The sequence below is a fragment of the Tursiops truncatus genome, chromosome 20 (genome assembly GCF_011762595.2).
Source record: "Tursiops truncatus isolate mTurTru1 chromosome 20, mTurTru1.mat.Y, whole genome shotgun sequence".
NCBI classification, from domain to species: domain Eukaryota; kingdom Metazoa; phylum Chordata; class Mammalia; order Artiodactyla; family Delphinidae; genus Tursiops; species Tursiops truncatus.
The window spans coordinates 1,917,102-1,936,332 of record NC_047053.1 but is presented as its reverse complement, the minus strand read 5'-3'; the positions used below and the strand labels follow the sequence as shown (position 1 = coordinate 1,936,332).

The following is a 19,231-nucleotide window of genomic DNA, read 5'->3' as shown; positions in this document are numbered from 1 at the left end:
CCCCGTCTGCTTGTATTTTGGAGTTTTCACCCAGTTTTGTTGCAGATGTTGTCATGGGATTTTGGATTTTCTATGTAGTTCCTCTATTTCTATCTGAAAATTTGTTGCTGCCATCTTTTAGACTTTCCTAGACCAACTGTGCCTAATAATAACTGTTAGGTGTACGAACAGATTAGCATTTGGCTATTTGAGGAATTGGTTGGCTAGTAATTCCACTGGGTGTTTGTACCAATTGATAACTAAACTGTTTGGGGTAGGTGAGAAAAGGAGAGAGTTTTGAGTCAGACATTTTAAAATGAAGTGTCACTGCAGTTCTAATTTTCCTTTCCTTAAACTTTATCAAATTAACGATGTAATCCCATGAGGGGAAAAATCTGAAGGATCAAGTTGATAACATTTAATGATCAAGAAGTTTCCATTCCAGTGTGTATTACTATGCGTTTTAAAATGTTAATTACCTCTGTGTCTTTAGACCACTCACTTTTCCTCTTTGGGCCTCATTCTTTTGAATCCTGCCCTAATTACTTGTCTCCTCTTCAAGCTGGAATATTTTAATATAGCTGTACGTCAAGTAAGTTATAGTTTGAAGAAGCCTCCACTTAAGCTTTTATTGTGTATCCCACCTGCCTGGTTTTGTTGTAGATGTTATCTCTGGGTTTTGGGTGTTGCTATTTAATTTGTTTGTTTTTATGTGGGGAATTAGATTGACCTCAAAACTGTGCTTCCACTGCTTGTTCCATCTTCCACAAATCCTTGAAGTGGTGGAATTTTTAAAATATTGTGGAGGTACAGTTGACAGAAGGTGCTGATGGTTTGGAAGTGAGTGGTGTGAGAGGAAAAAAGGAATCAAGCATGACTTCATTTTTTTTTTTAACAATATATTTTTTAGAAGTTTTATAGTTTTATTTTTATTGATTGGTTGATTGCTGCGTTGGGTCTTCGTTGCTGCGCGCCAGCTCTCTAGTTGCGTCTAGCAGGGGCTACTCTTGGTTGTGGTGCGTGGACTTCTCACTGTGGTGGCTTCTCTTGTTGTAGAGCATGGGCTCTAGAGCGCAGGCTCAGTAGTTGTGGCACACGGGCTTAGTTGCTCCGTGGCATTTGGGATCTTCCCGGACCAGGGCTCTAACCTGTGTCCCCGGCATTGGCAGGCGGATTCTCAACCACTGCCGCACCAGGGAAGCCCCGACTTCATTTTTTTAAAACCTGCATACCTGGGGGAGTATTTGTAAGGTGAAGAAGATGCAGGAGTAATGGCTGAAGGGGAACATTAGGAGTTTGGGTTTCAGACATCCAAATGCTGAGCACCAAGTAGGCAGTTGGATGTTAACGTTAGGAGCTCGTGAGAGAGGTCCGGGTTGGAGATGTATGTTTGGAAGTGATCAGCCTATGGTTGGGTTTGGAGCCATGAAACTGAGTAACATCCCTTGGAGGAGTGTGGTGAGTGAGGACGCGAGGTATGAGGACTAGGTGCTGTGGCAGGTCTAACATTTGGAAGAAACAGCCAGTAGTGGAGGCCTTCCTGCATCAGCTGTGTATCAAGAGAGCAGTTTTTTCTGGAAGCCAAGTGAAAAACTCATTCTGGGAGGAAGGGAGTGATCAAAGATGGCAATTCGCGCTGATAGGTTAAGTAAGGTGAATACCAGGAGTGGGATGGACTTGGCAGTATGAGGACTAGGTGCTGTGGCAGGTCTAACATTTGGAAGAAACAGCCAGTAGTGGAGGCCTTCCTGCATCAGCTGTGTATCAAGAGAGCAGTTTTTTCTGGAAGCCAAGTGAAAAACTCATTCTGGGAGGAAGGGAGTGATCAAAGATGGCAATTCGCGCTGATAGGTTAAGTAAGGTGAATACCAGGAGTGGGATGGACTTGGCAGTGGTGGGCATCTTAATTACAGTGGACCATTAGGGACAAAACTTAACTGGAGGCGTCTTAAAAGCAAATAGGAGGAGCGGAGACAGCAAGTATGGCAACTGTTAGAGGCATTTTACTCAAAGGTGAGCTGGCAGGGGGTGTTAGTCAAGGGACAGTGGTTTGGGGTTTTGTTTTTAAGGTGACGTGTCACAGCATGTAAGGTGTATGACAGTATACAAACACATATATATGTATAACATACAAACAGTTCATAGCTGGTGACAATGAGGCAGTAGGAGGAAGTTGATACAGTAGGGAGAGGGGGCAGTTGCTGTAGAAGAGGTGCCTTGAGGAGGTAAGAGAGGATGGGACCCGGTACTCCTAGAGTTTTCCAGATAGGAGCGAGGACAGTTCATCTGTAGTAGCAGGAGAGATTGCAGAGTCAGTGATGCGGGCAAGTTGGTAGAGGTGGTGGGAGTGGATGGAATTTGTTTTCTGATTGCTTGTTTTCCAAGTCATCAGCAAAGAGGGTAGAGAAAGAGGTGCTAAGACGTCTACAGAGAGAGGAGGTGTGCTGTAATGGACCAGGTAACTGTAGCACGATCCTTGGGTTTCATGAAGGTCCCACTAAGGTCCTGAACTTGAAGTGAAACCAGCCATCATGGTGGGGTTTTTCCAGCCATGTTTAAGAGCTAGCTAGTAAACAGCTTATTGATTTGTTGCAGTTTATTTAGACAGTTCCTAATTTTAGCCCATTTCATGTTTTAAAATTTCTACCAAATAACATTTTGATAAACAGATAATTCTTTCACAAATCTGTAGTTCCTTAGGTTACAACCCTAGAGATAGAATTGCTGATTGCAAGGGTATGTTCATTTCTAAAGCTTATGCTAGAAACTGCCAGATTGCCCCCCATAAAAAGATATACCTGTTTATATGCGCACTAACACACATGTCAGTTTTCCCATGCCCTTGCCCAAGCATATGTATCGTTAAACAATTAAGCTTATGGATTGTTAAAACAATTTTGTGCCACGCTACTAGACAGAAGGTGGTGTGCCTCCTCCTTCTAATCTAGAATTATATTTACTTGGTTACTAGTGAGCACGCATATCTTTTTATATTGGCCATTTTGTATTTGTTCTTTAGTGAATTTTTCTTCGTGTCCATTTTTCTTTCTAGACTTTCTTGTTAGTTTGTAAGAGCTCTTGATACATGAATGAAAATAATCTGTCATTCATAAACTGTCATATATGCTGCCAATTTTTTCCCCCAGTTTACCCTTTTATTTTGTTTTGGGGGTGTTTTAAGGTATAGAAGTTAATTTTATATTGTTGACTCTTGATTTGTGCTTTTGCATTTATGCTTAGAAAGACCTTCCCTACCTCAAAATCAGCTGTACACCTGTATTTTCTCTTAATTCCATTTAAAACCTGCTCATCTTTATGCCTTTGCAGGTACTTCCTACTTTGATTTACAAATGTGTATAGTTTGGATTTAGAGAAAAATTATTTACCATTTCTTTTACAGCAAAGATTTGTGGAGAAGATGGGCAGGTGGATCCCAACTGTTTTGTCTCAGCACAGTCCATAGTCTTCAGTGCAATGGAGCACGAGTATGTCGATTTCATATTTCCACGTTGTGCATTCTGGGTAGTTCGGGTTCAGCCTCAGGAATAAGTAAAACCAAACTATCTTTGAGGATTTAAATATTTTGAATGTTTACAGGATCTTATAGACATTCCTAAGACTATCTTGGGTAATGGTTTCTTTTAAATATAAATTATGTGAGTTCTGTTAAAAATAAAACAGATTTTTATTTTTAATGTTAGTATTTCCTAAGTTAAAAGAATTTATTTTTAATTCCAAAGTCCTTAGGGGTGATTGTGACTGTAGTGTGATATAGTAATTGGTTTATCTGTTTAAACAATGCATGTCTTCAGGTGGATATCCTGATTTGTTAGTGCATGCTTTAAGCTTAATGGATGCCATATTACTAAATCCACATAGATTTGTTGAAACTGCCTCCAAAGTTTTCTTAGATTAATTATTGCTGCATGCCCTCAAAAAAATCTCCATATTCATTCTTTCATGTAACATTTATGAAAAGCGTGCTATGCACAGTTTGGATGTAGTGCCTGCTTTGAAGGAAATTACAGCCTAATAAGAGAAATAGGGCATGTTCTTTGCTTACTGTAATACGAGGTAGCGTGAGTTAGCTATCAGAGGAGAGCTGCACGTCATTAAGGGGTGGGAGAGATTACTTACAGGGAGAGGAATCAGGAAGGCGCCATGGGAAGGGAGGTCACGTTGACCTGGGCCGTTAAGATGCAGTAGCACAGTGGGGAAAGAGTGTGTTCTTCCCAGATGAGCCCTTTCCTTGGTCGGTCCCTCAAACTTTACCTTTTCGTCCACGTGCAGGCACTTTAGTGAGTTTCTGCGAAGTCACCATTTCTGTAAATACCAGATTGAAGTGCTGACCAGTGGAACTGTTTACCTGGCTGACATTCTCTTCTGTGAGTCAGCCCTCTTTTATTTCTCTGAGGTAAAGTCTGCATTTCCTTTCACACTCTGTTAGAGCATTCCAGCCTCTGAGCTGTACGTGCTGGGCCCTGTCTATAGCGAATAACATAGAAGACACAAATCATTTCCAAACTGATCAGGTGGATTTAAGTACTGTGATTACTGTTTTAAGTTGTATCTAATGGCAAGAGTACTTGAATGGCATTAGTCAGACTAAAGAGAACATGAAAATTCAAAGTAAAGTAACTCTAATTTTGAAAAACCTAATTAAACTGCTTATAAGAGAATGCAGATTTTTAGTTATTTAGAGCTGTTTTAAAACCACGAAATTTGATACTTGATTCCAATGCATAAGTGTTTGCAGAGCAGACTTTAGAAGAGAGAAGGAAAAGTAAGTATTTTCCCACTGTCTTCATTTTACTTTAGCCACTTGATAGGATTGCCCTTGATCGGACTGAAGCATTTCCAACAAGCAATGAGTATATATTCATCTCTTTGAGGCATACAGTGTAGAGTGATGGGATTTGTTAGGCTTCAGCAAATGAAATTCTTTTGTTGCAAAGCAAATGACTATTAAGTCGAGATAAGAGGATTCCCGGTCTCACAAAGCAGTAACTTAGACTCACACTTGCATCCTGCCTCTTGACAAGGATACAGTTATTCAGCTGATTTGTGTTTTCACTCCCTCTCTTTGCCTTAAGTTTAAGTCAGCATTTGTTCAGGTTAGTATGGCCGCGTGGAGTGGTGGAAATGATCAGGTATAAAAGATTTGGTCTGGTTGGTTTACCTTTTGTATGTTTGCCAGCGAGGAACCACTAATCCATCTTTAATTTTTACTCCAGTTCACTAAAGTTTGCATTCAGCTGTGTAGTGGTTGCTTTTTGTTGTTGTTGTTAGGTTTTTTTTTGTTTTTCTCCCCCTAAAAGAATATTTAAAAATTATTCAATCTCAGATGACTGTAAGTTGCAGACTGGCATTAACTGAACAAGTGGACCTGTTTTGGGGTGGGGGGGTTTCTTTTGTGGTTTTTTTTTTTCCTTTATGTCGTGTATTTTAATAGTTGGGGCTTAGATATAGACGAGAGATAGTGAGAGAAATCTGTGTATAGCCTGATTTTCCTCTTTGTGTTTTTCCTTCCCAGTACATGGAGAAAGAGGACGCAGTGAATATCCTACAGTTCTGGTTGGCAGCAGACAACTTCCAGTCTCAGCTTGCTGCCAAAAAGGGCCAGTATGATGGGCAGGAGGCACAGAACGACGCCATGATTTTATATGACAAGTGAGTCTTGGTGATAGACACATCCAGCTTTCTGCGAATATTGAGTACTTGAAGCATATTTCAGAAGTCACCTTGGTCTCTGCCGCCAGGGAGCTCACAGGGAGCCGCATAAGAGCTGCTTTTCATTCGTGTGTTCAGAGTAGGGGGTTCTTAGAATAAGTTGCCGGCGGGGCAGGGGGAGGCTTGTGTGTGGCAAGCAAGACGATGTTGGTGGAGGTCACCGAGGGCTTCACAGAAGGGAGATTTGATTGGCGACTGAAGAATGGATTGAATTCTGCTAGCGGGGAAGGACACTCTTGGCAGAGTCATCGGTACGAGCAGCGCCATAGAAACTTTGCGTAATTGACACTTGGTCAAGGGAACAGAAGAAGATGAAACTAGCTGGAATCTATTGCAAAGGGTCTTAAATGTCTGTGTGGGGTATACCATGTTTTCTGGTGCAAGTCTGCTCAGCCAGATTAACTACTTGGTGAAGAGTAGTTATTCATTTAGTTTTCACTGAAAATGAGAGGACAGCACAATCTTAGTGAACAGAATTGAAAACTGTGTCTGTCCCCCCTTTCATCTAACTTTTCTTGTTCTATAAAGAAATGTGTTATTTGTATCTGTGAGCACTTGCTAAGAAGATAACTTGAGAGGCAGAGAAAAATCTATGGGATATTAGGGTTGGGAGAGAGCTGAGAGCATCTAGGTCAGTGGTTCCCGAACATCACCGGGCTGGTCCGTGCTCCTGTCGGCATGAGAGTCACCTGGGAGCTTGTCAAAAATAGGTTTCCAGTCCTCTTCTCTAAGAAATTCTGATTCAGCAGGTTTGAGGTGTGACCCAGGAATCTGATTCTGATGAATAGCCAGATTAGGGAGCTGGTTTGATTTTCGCATTTTGCAGATGAGGAAACTAAGGCTTGCAGGGGTAGTGACTTTCTCCAAGTCACAGGGCAAATTAGTGGCAGAACTTGAATGCAATTCTAATGTTTGTCCAGTGTTTATTTTTGTGCAATATATTTGTGGGAAAATATTACATAAGAAACATTGTTATATGGATGTTAATGTAGCAAGCATTTACCTTTAGAAATTTGAGGGAATTCCCTGGTGGTCCAGTGGTTAGGACTGCGCACTTTCACTGCCGGGGCCTGGGTTCAATCCCTGGTTGGGGAACTAAGATCCCACAAGCTGTGCAACACAGCCCCAAAAAAAAGGTCTGGGCAGTCCCAAAATTCAAATTGTGGAGGAAAATTTGCCAACTTAGTTGTTGCATGATGGGAGACTCACTTTTTGTTAAGAAAGTACTGATAACAAGATAAAAGAAGAGTTTTCTCCTGCTGGAATAGAAGAGTGGCAGTGGTAAGGTCCTGGCTGGAGCTCAGTGCCAGGCAGAGCTGAGACCCTGTTTTCCCACTGGATCCCATTTTCAAATTGGGAGCCATTTTTAAATGAAGATTACTGTGTGACATCCTCCCGGCACTGTCATTTTAACAGCTCCTGCTTATTTGTTTTTCTGTCTTTACTTTTTAATATCATGCCTCATCAGCCTGTCTGTATTTGTATCATGGACAGGAGTTAGAAGCCGCAGAATGCTCAAAAGACAACATATATGTTTTTCTGCTTTTAATGCTTTTTTTGTATTCAGTTTATAACCAGTTTACCAAAACACCAGTTGCATTATATCCTATGAAGTTAGAAATCTTTGAGTTATCATTGATTACTCCTTTTCCTTTCATTAGCAAATCCTGTTATTCTACTTAAATACATCAAATTCATCCACTTCACCCTCAATGCTATTTTGTTTTGAATTCCTACATGTATGTTTTGTATGCCACATAGTTATGCTGGTATGTTCTGCTTTGTACCCTGTACAGGGATCTTTTCTGTTCTCTTTCCAGGGGACATGCCTATGTCTTACCCTGTTTTAAATTTGTTTCTTTCTCCCAAGCACTGAACAGAGACTAGGTGCCCATTAAACGTGTGCAATTGGTTTCTTTGCCTCAGTTGTAACCTGACCTGGAAAATCTTAAACAAGAACTGAAGATGATGGCAGGCAGATAGGGAGGGGGGCACGTTGGCTCAGGTATCTCTTCGGCGGTGGGAATACAGGTTGCAGCAGGGCTGTCATCAACCCAGCTCTATAGTCCTAGGTCTGCAGGAGCCTCATAGAAGGTTCTCTGGTGTAGGTGCCAGAAATTGCTTATGATTGCTGTGAAGTTGGGGTTTACTTTGGCTGTCTTTCTGCCATAGGTACTTCTCCCTCCAGGCCACACATCCTCTTGGATTTGATGATGTTGTACGACTGGAAATTGAATCCAACATCTGCAGGGAAGGTGGGCCACTCCCTAACTGTTTCACCACTCCGTTACGTCAGGCCTGGACAACCATGGAGAAGGTAACCAAAACTTGAAAAGCATTAAACTACAAGAAGTTCTTAACTGGTGGAACCCAGAAAATAGAACATGGGAAAAAGCAAACAGAACAGTGGAAAGTTGAAGCAGTGCAGCAGTGATGAGAGCGGGGGCTTTGAGTCTGACTTGGTATGTATTAATCTTAACCTTCACAGGCTGAGTGACTTCAGGCAGCTACTGAAGTCCTTTAATGCCATGTTCCTCCTCTGTGAAATGGGGCTAATACAGATACTTAGAGTTATTTTGAGGATAAAAATGAGGTACGACGTGGAGAGTGCTTATTAGTAATGTAAGCAGTAAGCATTAAAAAATGTTAACTGCTATTATTACTGTGATTATAACATCTTTTAGATAATTAGTATTGAGCAAAGTTAGCTTAGGGATGATCCAAATATTTCACCAAAACTCTCCAACAGGGTTGGAGCACTAGTTTTCTGTATCATGATCACTTACAGAGTATCACTAATAGCTGCTTAATAAAGTGTTGGAATTTGTGAATCATTTATTCTTCTGATGAACTAAAGCAGATTTTACTAGGAATTGCAGGAGCCCAGGATAAGCCCATGAGGTTATTTTGCTCATATGTGTCATGTGCATCTAGGTGGAAAGGGATTAAGTAAGCACTGCCACATGATACCACACATAAAAACTGAATTTCAGGAATATGGAGGAGTTACATATAAAAATCAAATCGGGACTTCCCTGGTGGCACAGTGGTTGAGAGTCTGCCTGCCAATGCAGGGGACACGGGTTTGTGCCCCGGTCTGGGAAGATCCCACATGCCGCAGAGCGGCATGAGCCATGGCCGCTGAGCCTGCGCATCCGGAGCCCATGCCCCGCAACGGGAGAGGCCACAACAGTGAGAGGCCCGTGTACCGCAAAAAAATAAAATAAAATCGTTGAAAGGCTGGTAGTAAACTGGATAGACTATCGGCTGTTGTCCAAGGTCGATAATTTTTTCATGATTAAAATTAAAATTTTCTGATCTTAAAGGAAAAGTTCAAGATATGTATCATATAAAGAATGTAAACTTTCTGGGTAATAAAGTTAAAATACAGAGAAAAACAAAATGTAAAAATATTTACTAACTGTGTATCTAGGGAACTTATACTAATTTTAATTTTTAAGAGTACTATCAAGTAGGTACATGGTAAAAAGATACGTATGCTTCGTTCCCTAATACTTTGAGTATTTCTCTGCTAGGTATTGTTGTTATGGGGTAAACTAAAAAAGAAACATGGCTTCTGCCCTCCTGGAGCTCTGTCTATAAGGAGAGCACATATTAAACACAGACGTAAATATTTACAGTTGTGCTAAATGCTGTGAAGGAAAAGTTGGTAATAGGAAATGCCAATAATAAAGATGGGAACTTAACATCATTAATAGTTTTTAAATGGAAATAAAAGTATCCATGTACCATTAGACATTTATTTAACAACTATTTGAAAAGACAGAACCCAGTGTTGGGAAGCCCATGTCAAAACAGATGCCTTGATGATGCTAGTGATGCATCCTCCACATTTATCAAAGCTAAAATGTTCATATCATTTAACTTAGTAATCACACTCCTGGTAATTTATCTTAAGGAAATCAGATCAAAAGTGAAAATCAGTATATACACAAAGACTTCAATATTTATAACAAACAAGAAAAATGTAGCTTCAAATTAGATCCCTCCCTGGTATCTAAGAAGTCTAGATAATCAAGTCCATTCAGTAGTTTCATGGCAAGTTTTCTGAGGGAAAAAATCTATAAATTGTACACATTGTAGTTTTAGTTACAATGTAAACTGTGTACAAAGGGATAATACTTGGAGTGTAAGAGGAGTAAAATCATGTGTGCTAACTGGTAGCATTGAAAGTAAAATTTTGTTGTAAAATAAAGTTTTAGTGTATTTGATTTCAACTTTAAAATAAATTGTATCCTCTCTTCAGGTATTTTTGCCTGGCTTTTTGTCCAGCAACCTTTATTATAAATATTTGAATGATCTCATCCATTCGGTTCGTGGAGACGAGTTCCTGGGAGGAGGTGTCTTGCTGACGGCTCTGGGCTCTGCCGGCCCCACTGAGGACTCCCACCCCGGGTCGGCCGACAGCTCTGCTGTGCAGGTAGTGACCCCTGTGACTCTGCGCCAGGATTGTTTCGCTCAGATCTTAGCATCAGATCCCGTTTGTAGCTTTTAGGTGGTAGAAGAAACAAAGGAGTGATAAAATGAGCTTACTTACTATATATGCTAACCAAAGTCTTTGTGATGATTAACAGTGTGTCATATTGTAAAGATGTCAGACCATTATTCTGCTTGACACTGCGGCTCTTGCTTTATTTTTTTAAACATTTATTTACTTATTATGTATGTATGGCTGTGTTGGGTCTTTGTTGCTGTGCGCGGGCTTTCTCTAGTTGCAGTGAGCGGGGGCTACTCGTTGTGGTGACTTCTCTTGTTGCAGAGCAGGGGCTCTAGGTTCCCGGGCTTCAGTAGTTGTGGCTCTTGGGCTCTAGAGCGCAGGCTCAGTAGTTGTGGCGCACGGACCTAGTTGCTCTCTGGCATGTGGGATCTTCCCAGATCAGGGCTTGAACCCGTGTCCCCTGCATTGGCAGGCAGATTCTTAACCACTGCTCCACAAGGGAAACCCAGCTCTTGCTTTAAATAATCAAATCACATGACATATTTATAGCCTCTGAAAAGTTGTTTGTATAATTATTTGGGAAATTTTAGTAACTAAATTTGGAATGCTCTTTTAGAGAATAATTGAGTGAACTCCTAGATTTATTAATATTTCACTGAAGAGCTTTTGGTTTCATTTTGAACTATAATGCCATTGTACATTTCCTTAACCTTTTTTGTTTTTTTGGAGTGCTTTCATATATCAGGCCTTCTCTGACTATCTGCAAAATCACACAAAGTGGGTTATGCCCAAGAACAGAGTAAGGAGGTAGTAAAAAGCCAATTGATTTTATTGAAGTCACACAGTAAGTGGCAGAGCCATGAATATATTCTCTGTCTAGTTTTTTCCACCATAAGTTTAATAATATAGCATAATTATTTTCTCATCACTATTGGCAAATAATTTTTGACCCTGGGCCTTGGATAAATTTTCTTAAGTTTTAAGACAGTGCAGTTTTCTTGCCGTCAACAAGGCTGTCTGTCCTCAGTACCTTTTCCTCTTATTGAAGTTGCATAGGAGGTGACCTGCTGAGTGTGGTTGCCATTTCGTTTTTTGATATAAGCTGGAATGCTTTGTTTTTATTTGGGTACTTAAAAGGTCTAGCTGCTAACCATAAAATGTATTTTTACATTTTTGGTTGAAGTATAATAACATATACAGAGAACTCTACATTTCATAACTGCATACAGCTCAAAGAATTTCGGTAAGCAGACCTAACCCATGTAACCAGCATCCAGATCAAGGCACAGGCCTCGTTACCAGCAGGTCAGAAACTCGCGCCCCCGCTCCGGTCACTATCCTCCTCTTTTCTTTTCTCTCTCTCTCTTTTTTTTTTTTGGTAGAGCCTTATTGAGATATAATTCACATACCATACAATTTATCCATTTACACTGTATAATTCAGTGGTTTTTTAGTATGTTTATAGAGTTGCTAAACTCTCACCACAATCAATTTTAGAACATTTTTTCACCCAAGAAAGAAACCCTGTATCCTTTAACTATCACCTTCCTAATCCTCTGTCCTCCAGCCCTAGGCTACTGCTAATCTACTTTAACTTTATGTCTCTATAGCCTAGTCCAGACATTTCATATAAGTGGAACCATACGATATGTGATCCTTATGACTAGCTTCTTTCACTTAGCATGTTTTCAAGGTTCATCTGTGTTTCTAGCATGTATTAGAATTTTGTTCATTCTTATGGCCAAATGATATTCCACTGTGTAGACACACCACACTTTGTTCATCCATCAGCTCATCGACATTTGGGTTGTTTCCACCTTTTGGCCGTTATGAACAATGCTACTGTATAATTTTTGTGTGGATATGGGTTTTCATTCCTCTTGGGTATATACCTAGGAGTAGGATTGCTGGGTCGAATGATATCTGTTTAACTCAGTCTTGGTAACTGTTGCTTTGTAATAAGTTTTGAAATCAGGAAGTGAGAGTCCTCCAACTTAGTTCTTTTTCAAGATTGTTTTGACTGTGTGAGGTCCCTTGCAATTCCATGTGAATTTTAGGGTCAGCTTGTCAATTTCTACGACAAAGCTAGTCAGGATTCCGATAGGGAGGGAGTACTTTGACTCCACAGATCAATTTGGTGAGGATTGCCATCTTAACAATACTTTGTAGTTTTCAAGTATAATTCAGTATTTCTTTTCTTAAATTTATTTCTAAATGTTTTATTCTTTTTGATGCTATTATAGATGTAATTGTTTTCCCAATCTCATTCAACTTGTTCATCGTGTTTAGAAATACAATTTTTTTTAATTGAGGTAAAATTCATTTAACATAAATTTAAGCATTATAAAGTACACAATTCTGTGACATTAGTATATTCACAGTATTGTGTAGTCATCACCACAATGTTTCATCATCCCAAATGGAAGCCTCGTGTCCATTAAGTAGTTACTCCCATACCCACCTGTTTTTGTTTGTTTGTTTGTTTTGGGGTTTTTTTTGCCATACGCCGGCCTCTCACTGTTGTGGCCTCTCCCATTGCGGAGCACAGGCTCTGGACTCGCAGGCTCAGTGGCTATGGCTCACAGGCCTAGCCACTCTACGGCATGTGGGATCTTCCCGGACCGGGGCACGAACCCACATCCCCTGCACCGGCAGGCGGACTCTCAACCACTACACCACCAGGGAAGCCCCCCACCTGTTTTCTTCTAAGAGTTTTGGGCCTTTGGTCCATTTTGAGTTAGTTTTATGTATTATGTGAAGTGGGATTCAACTTTATTCTTTTGCATGTGGATATCTGGTTGTCTCAGCACTATTTATTGAAGAAACTACTCTTTCACCGTTGAATGATCTTGGCACCCTTGTTGAAAATCATTTGACCTTAGATAGATGGGTTAAATTCTGGACTCTCAGCTCGACTCCATCATCTGTGTGTCTGTACTTAGACCAGTGCTACATTGGTTTTTTTGGGGGGTTTTTTGTGTGTTTTTTTTTTTGCGGTACACGGGCCTCTTGCTGTTGTGGCCTCTCCCGCTGCGGAGCACAGGCTCCTGACGCGCAGACTCAGTGGCCATGGCTCACGGGCCCAGCCGCTCCACGGCATGTGGAATCCGGACCGGGCCATGTGGAATCCGGACCGGGGCACGAACCCGTGTCCCCTGTATCGGCAGGCGGACTCTCAACCACTGCGCCACCAGGGAAGCCCTGGTACATTGTTTTGATTACTGTGGTTTGCAGGCTCTGTTTTGAAATCGGGAGCTGTGTGTCCTCTGACTTTGTTTTTTTTTTTTCATTTGCAAGATTGTTTTGGCTATTTGGGTCCCTTGTAGTTCCGTGTGAATTTTAGGATCAGCTTTAACAGTTTGGTCAGGATTACACTGAATCTGTAGATTCCTTTAGGGAGTATTGCCATCTTAACAATATTAAGTCTTACAGTCCATGAACGTGGAATATCATTCCATTTATTTAGGCCATCTTTAATTTTTTTCAGCAGTGTTTTGTAGTTTGAAATGTACAATTCTTACACCTCCTGGAGTCAGTTTATCCCCGAGTATTTTATTATTTTCAATGCTATTATAAATAGAAATTGTTTTCTTAATTTCATTTTCTGATTGTTCACTAAGTGTATAGAAATGTAACTGCTTTTCGTGTGTTTATCTTGTACCTTCAACTTTACTAAATTCATTTGTTAGCTCTAATAGTTTTCTTGTGGATTCTTTAGGATTTTCTATATGTAAGGTCATGTCATCTGCGAATAATAATAGTTTTCTTTCTTATCAACTTTAGATGCCTTTTATTTCCTTTTCTTGGCTAAACTGCTCTGGCTAGAACTTGCAGTATAGAAGTGGTGAAAGTGAGCATCTTTGTCTTTTTCCTGATTTCTTGGAGAAAGCTTTCAGTTTTTCATCATTTATTGTGATGTGTGGGATTTTTATAAATGCTCTTTATCAAGCTGAGGAAGTTCCCTACTATTCCTAATTTGCTGAAAGGCTGTTGGATTTTATCATGAAAGGCTGTTGGATTTTATCAAATGCTCTTTCTGTATCAATTGAGGGGATTATGTGGGTTTTGGGGATTTACTCTGTTGTTATGGTATATTACATTAATTAATTATTAGATGTTAAACCAACCTTGCATTCTTGGGATAAATTCCACTTAGTTGTGGTATATAATTATTTTTATATGTTGCTAGTGTTTTGTTGAGGATTTTGCATCTGTACTCCTAAGAGGTAGTGGTCTGTAGTTTTCTTTACTAGTGATATCTCATTTTGGTATCTTACCTCAGCGGCCTCATGGAAGTATTTCTCTGTTCTTTTATTCTGGTGCCTCTTTCTTTTTAATTATGTGCCCTTCTCAGCATGTAAAGAGAGCCCTTTTTACCCCTACTATAGAGTGTTCTATAAGTGTCTGTTCAATTATTTTTTTAATTTAACCTATGCTTTAGTCATGGATGTTAAATGTATTCCTGTCTTTTGTTACTGGAAATAATGCTGCAATAAGTATTCCTGTGTATAAGTCATTTTGCATAAGTGTGAGTCTGTCTATAATTGAATTTTTAGAAGTGGAATTTCTGGGTCAACCCATGCCTCCGCATTTCACAGAAGTACCAATTATGAGTTGCTTTTTTTTTTTTTTGTGGGCATGAGGAGTAGGAGATAGAATGCTGGTCATTTTAGAAAGTTTCCTTTATCTTCTCTTTTGTCACACGGCCACACTGAGAATCAAAAGCATTCATGTTTATCCTGTAAAAGTTGGGCTTTACATTTATTAGGCAAGATACATATGCTTGGAAGAATGGGAGTTTTGGGAACATAAGCACGTTTGTTGGAACTTCAGTCATTAAGGAAAATACATTTGCCACATAGACGCATGTGTCATACGCTTTAGTATTGTGCTTCCCTCCTGTAGTTATGTTCAAGATGACATTTCAGAATCATTGCTGTTAAACATCTCATTAGTGACAGGGTTGAGTGAAAAGTGCATGTGTTTCAAACACTGAAGATTTTGTACGAATCTGTTATTCCAAACCCAGGACTGATTTGACTCCTGAATAACATACTACTAATTTCACAATTTCTCTTGTAGTCTAGTGTGAAAAAAGCCAGTGTTAAAATTCTGAAAAATTTTGATGAAGCGATAATTGTGGATGCTGCAAGTCTGGATCCAGAATCTTTGTATCAACGGACATATGCAGGGTGAGCATCTTTTTTATTTTTTAATTTAAAAATTGTTTTCTACTCTCTTGAATATACCTGCAATGCACTAGAGCATGGTTAAGGGTGAAGGCTCAGGAGTGACTTCCTGGGTTTCAGTCTTGGCTCAGCCGCTTATGGCAAGCTACCTAACCTCTTTGTGTCTCAGGTTTTTCATCTGTAAAATGAGGATAATATTCCTGCTTCCTTGGGCTGGTGAGGGGATTAAATGATATAATACGTGAAAAGCATTTAAAACATTGCCGGATGTCAGTGAACACTCGGTAAATATCATTGACATCATTATTCTACCACCATATACGACTCTGATGAGTGTCATGTTTACATAGTGTGTTTTAGGCTATCTCTTCCACATTTCATTGGATTCATATGTTAGCTATTTCAAAGTCTCTCTCTTAAAACCAAAACTAAACTACAAAGATGCCGATATGGTTCATCATGGACTGTATAACTATTACTGTTATCCCTCAGTAACTGCAGGGGATTGATTCCAGGACCCCCTCGGATACCAAAATCTGAGGATACTCAAGTTCCTTATAGGAAGTGGCCTAGTATTTTAAGCCTGTATAAATCATCTCTGGATTACTTATAATACCTAATAAAATGTCAGTGCTATGTAGATAGTTGTAAATACAATGTAAATGCTATGTAAATGGTTGGAATGCACAGCAAATTCAAGTTTTGCTTTTTGGAACTTTCTGGCTTTTTTTCCCCTAAAGTTTTCAGTCGGCAGTTGGTTGAGTCTGTGGATGTGGAACCTGCAGATACGGAGAACCAACTATACTTGGAAAAATGGAATAAAATGATTCCTTTGTATTTAAGAATTAACTTGGTTCTTTATTTTTTCCTGTAACAGAAAGACAGTGATTCCTGTGTTACAGCACTTCTTGCTCCTTACCACAGATCAAATCATAAAATCACTTCCTCTTCCCTAAAGATGGCTTGAAAACACAGAAACCTGTGTAAAGGCATGATTACCGCACCCCAGTCCTGGCAGTACCATAAAAAAGGGATTTCAACATGTTTAATTGCTTTTACCAGAAAGTAAATTGATATTTGGGAGACCAAGAAGTCTGAAAAATACTTTGAAGTAAATAGAAGGTTATTTTGACCACATTGTCTTCAGCTGTATCAGTGTTGTAGTAATCTTTATTTCTTATTTTAGGAAATGGCGGACAGTAAGCCTAAATGAGTTAATTCCCAAAGATGATATTTATTCTTAAGGAATGGTTGGTTCATTTATTTCAAACCTGACTTAAGAAAGTCTATCAATTGCAAGACGTTTTACTTCTATAGTTTTTTTTGTGTGTAAAATAAATATATTTTAATTTATAAAATTTAAATTTGTAAAATATAGTGTATAATATACATATTTTTTAAATTATAAAATGGGTCATAAATAGAGAAATAATTATCTTTCTCCATCTTTAGAGATAGTTTTCAGTGTTTGTTTTAGTTTTATGGTTTTAGCATCTTCCTGAAATTTTTCTAAAGGCAAACAAATTTGTATCAGTTGCTATATTGGCACCCATATATTCATTGATGACTTATTAGGAAGGCTGTCTCTAAAATAAGATTCACTTTGCCAGAAATGAAGTAATATATAGGCATCATAGGATTCTTTTTTCTTCTTTTAACTTTTAATTACAAATATATTAATCTCTTCTTACAAAAATTAAATTTACAGATAAGGCTAATGTGCCCTTTGATTACACACCAATGCTTATTTCCCCCCCTTCCTTCTCAGGATAGTCACTGTTATGTTATTGTGTATATTTTTGTTTGCTTATTTTTATGTAATTGGTGTTATACTCTATGCTGTATCTTGTGCTTTCACTCATAGTGAGTTTGGAGATTTTTCTGTGTTAGTCTGTACATATTTACCTCATTTTTAACTATGTTGTAGTATTCCATAAATAATATTAATTATAGCTCATAACTGTGTCAAAATCTTCCATAATGTGGTATGTTACTATTTGGCTATTTTGGTATTAATGGGTTATTTAAATGGCTTGCAATTTTACTGTGATACACAGTATAGCAAAGACTTCCTTTTATATTTCCTTGTACCAAGAAGCAGATTTAAAATTTTCATAGCCCTTAACCAGTTTACAGTTTACCTGTAAAAGGATCTGTACATTTTACATTCTTACCAATCATTAATAAAGTTACTAATTTTCCCCACATCCTTGTCAACAATAAATAATATCAGACTTTAAATGTTTTACCAATCTGGGTTTGTTGCTTATGAGATTGAGCTTCTCTTGTCATGTTTGTTGGTTGTTCAGGTTTTTCTTCTGTGAATTGACTATCATCTCTTTTTCACATTTTTCTGTTGGGTAATTTCTTAGTGGTTTGTTGGAGTTCTGTATGTTTATGGTTATTAATTATCAGTTACTGCATCTATTAAAAATAAGACCTCTCACTGTATTTTTTGCCTTTTAACTTTGCTTTCTATTACTATAGCTTTATAATGTATATAATTATATTTTTATCTTGTTAGGGCAAGTCTTACCTTTTTGTTTCTTTTACAGAATTATCTTGGCTATGCGCGTGCCTTTTCTGTATGAATTTTAGAGCTGTGAATTATCTGTTAACTCATGTTTCATAAACTTTTTGAGGATTTTGAATGGAATTGCATTGAATTAAAGATTGCTTTCTGTGGGGACAGTTCTTTTTGAAATTAGCCCCACTTAGAGTAACATGGGGTAGATATAAATTGTATTTCTAGCTTTCTAGATCTAGAAAAGATGCTTAAAAATTATTTTTTTAAAATTTTAAATTGATTTTTAGAAAGTATGTTCTTTTCATACTTATTTAGGAAGATGACATTTGGAAGAGTTAGTGACTTGGGGCAGTTCATCCGAGAATCTGAGCCTGAACCTGATGTAAAGAAATCGAAAGGTTTGTGGTGTTTTTGTACGTTGTATCAAGCCTTTACTCACATTAGTTACTGACAGTAAGTAAAGCATCGCTGAAGATTTAAACTGTCTATTTTGCCAGATAACTGCCATCTCTTGACCTTGGGTTTATAGTCACGAGCGCGTGCAAGGGCTTCGTGTAATCAGGTCTCAGTGCAGTCTCTCTCTGAATCAGAAGTTACTGAACTTGCTTTACCATTACAGAAGGCGCATGTGCGTGAAAAGATACTCTTCACCTTTTGATTTAAAGGCAAAATACCCAATCCAGGTTGAACTTGAGGCTTATCTTGATACCCTTTATTTTACTAAATTTCCTCTAAATTGCTGAAAGTTATTATGAAATACATGTGGAAAATATTAATAGGTTGAAATTGAAATCCTTTGTTTAATCAGCAAAAGAGTGCTTGGTTAATTCCAAGAGTTAAACACAGACATACTCTTTGTGACTGAGCTCAGCTTCCAAACAGTTGGTTTACACAGGAAGATTTAGGAAACCACTGTGGGTCCATTCGATAATATGTAGAAAATTTTCAGTGTGATTGGATTGACAGTATTATCTTGAGTAAAAGATACTAACTTTTGTTAGAAGAAAATGTTCCATTTTGATAAGTGTGTTTAAAATTAAGAGCTATTGGCAGTCTTCCTATTGAATTGAACTGCATTTCTATTCTGTTTATCTTATTTTTTAATACACGAATTGTTTAGGTAATGATTTGTACCACATTTTTTTTTTAATAGTTACTAACTTTAGATTTTGTTTGTTTGTTTATTTTTGGCTGTGTTGGGTCTTCGTTGCCACGTGGGCTTTCTCTAGTTGCAGCTAGCGGGGGCTACTCTTCGTTGTGGTGCGCGGACTTCTCATTGTGGTGGCTTCTCCTGTTGTGGAGCACGGGCTCTAGGCGCGCAGGCTTCAGTAGTTATGGCACGTGGGC

The 19,231-nt window shown here is 38.7% G+C and overlaps 1 protein-coding gene across 9 annotated transcripts in view; it reads left to right on the top strand.

The window, feature by feature from the left end:
- The window catches only part of AKAP10 (A-kinase anchoring protein 10), a 59,875-nt gene that overhangs the window by 25,509 nt on the left and 15,135 nt on the right, over nucleotides 1-19,231 (top strand). For 8 of the 9 annotated variants that reach the window (XM_019944176.3, XM_073797638.1, XM_019944180.3 and 5 more), the window contains 7 exons: nucleotides 3,380-3,464; nucleotides 4,270-4,393; nucleotides 5,513-5,649; nucleotides 7,882-8,026; nucleotides 9,977-10,150; nucleotides 15,251-15,360; nucleotides 18,200-18,282. In XM_019944176.3, the coding sequence (XP_019799735.1) occupies nucleotides 3,380-3,464; nucleotides 4,270-4,393; nucleotides 5,513-5,649; nucleotides 7,882-8,026; nucleotides 9,977-10,150; nucleotides 15,251-15,360; nucleotides 18,200-18,282 (858 nt within the window). The remainder of the gene's footprint in view (nucleotides 1-3,379; nucleotides 3,465-4,269; nucleotides 4,394-5,512; nucleotides 5,650-7,881; nucleotides 8,027-9,976; nucleotides 10,151-15,250; nucleotides 15,361-18,199; nucleotides 18,283-19,231) is intronic. The other variant, XM_073797636.1, reaches the window with a different exon arrangement.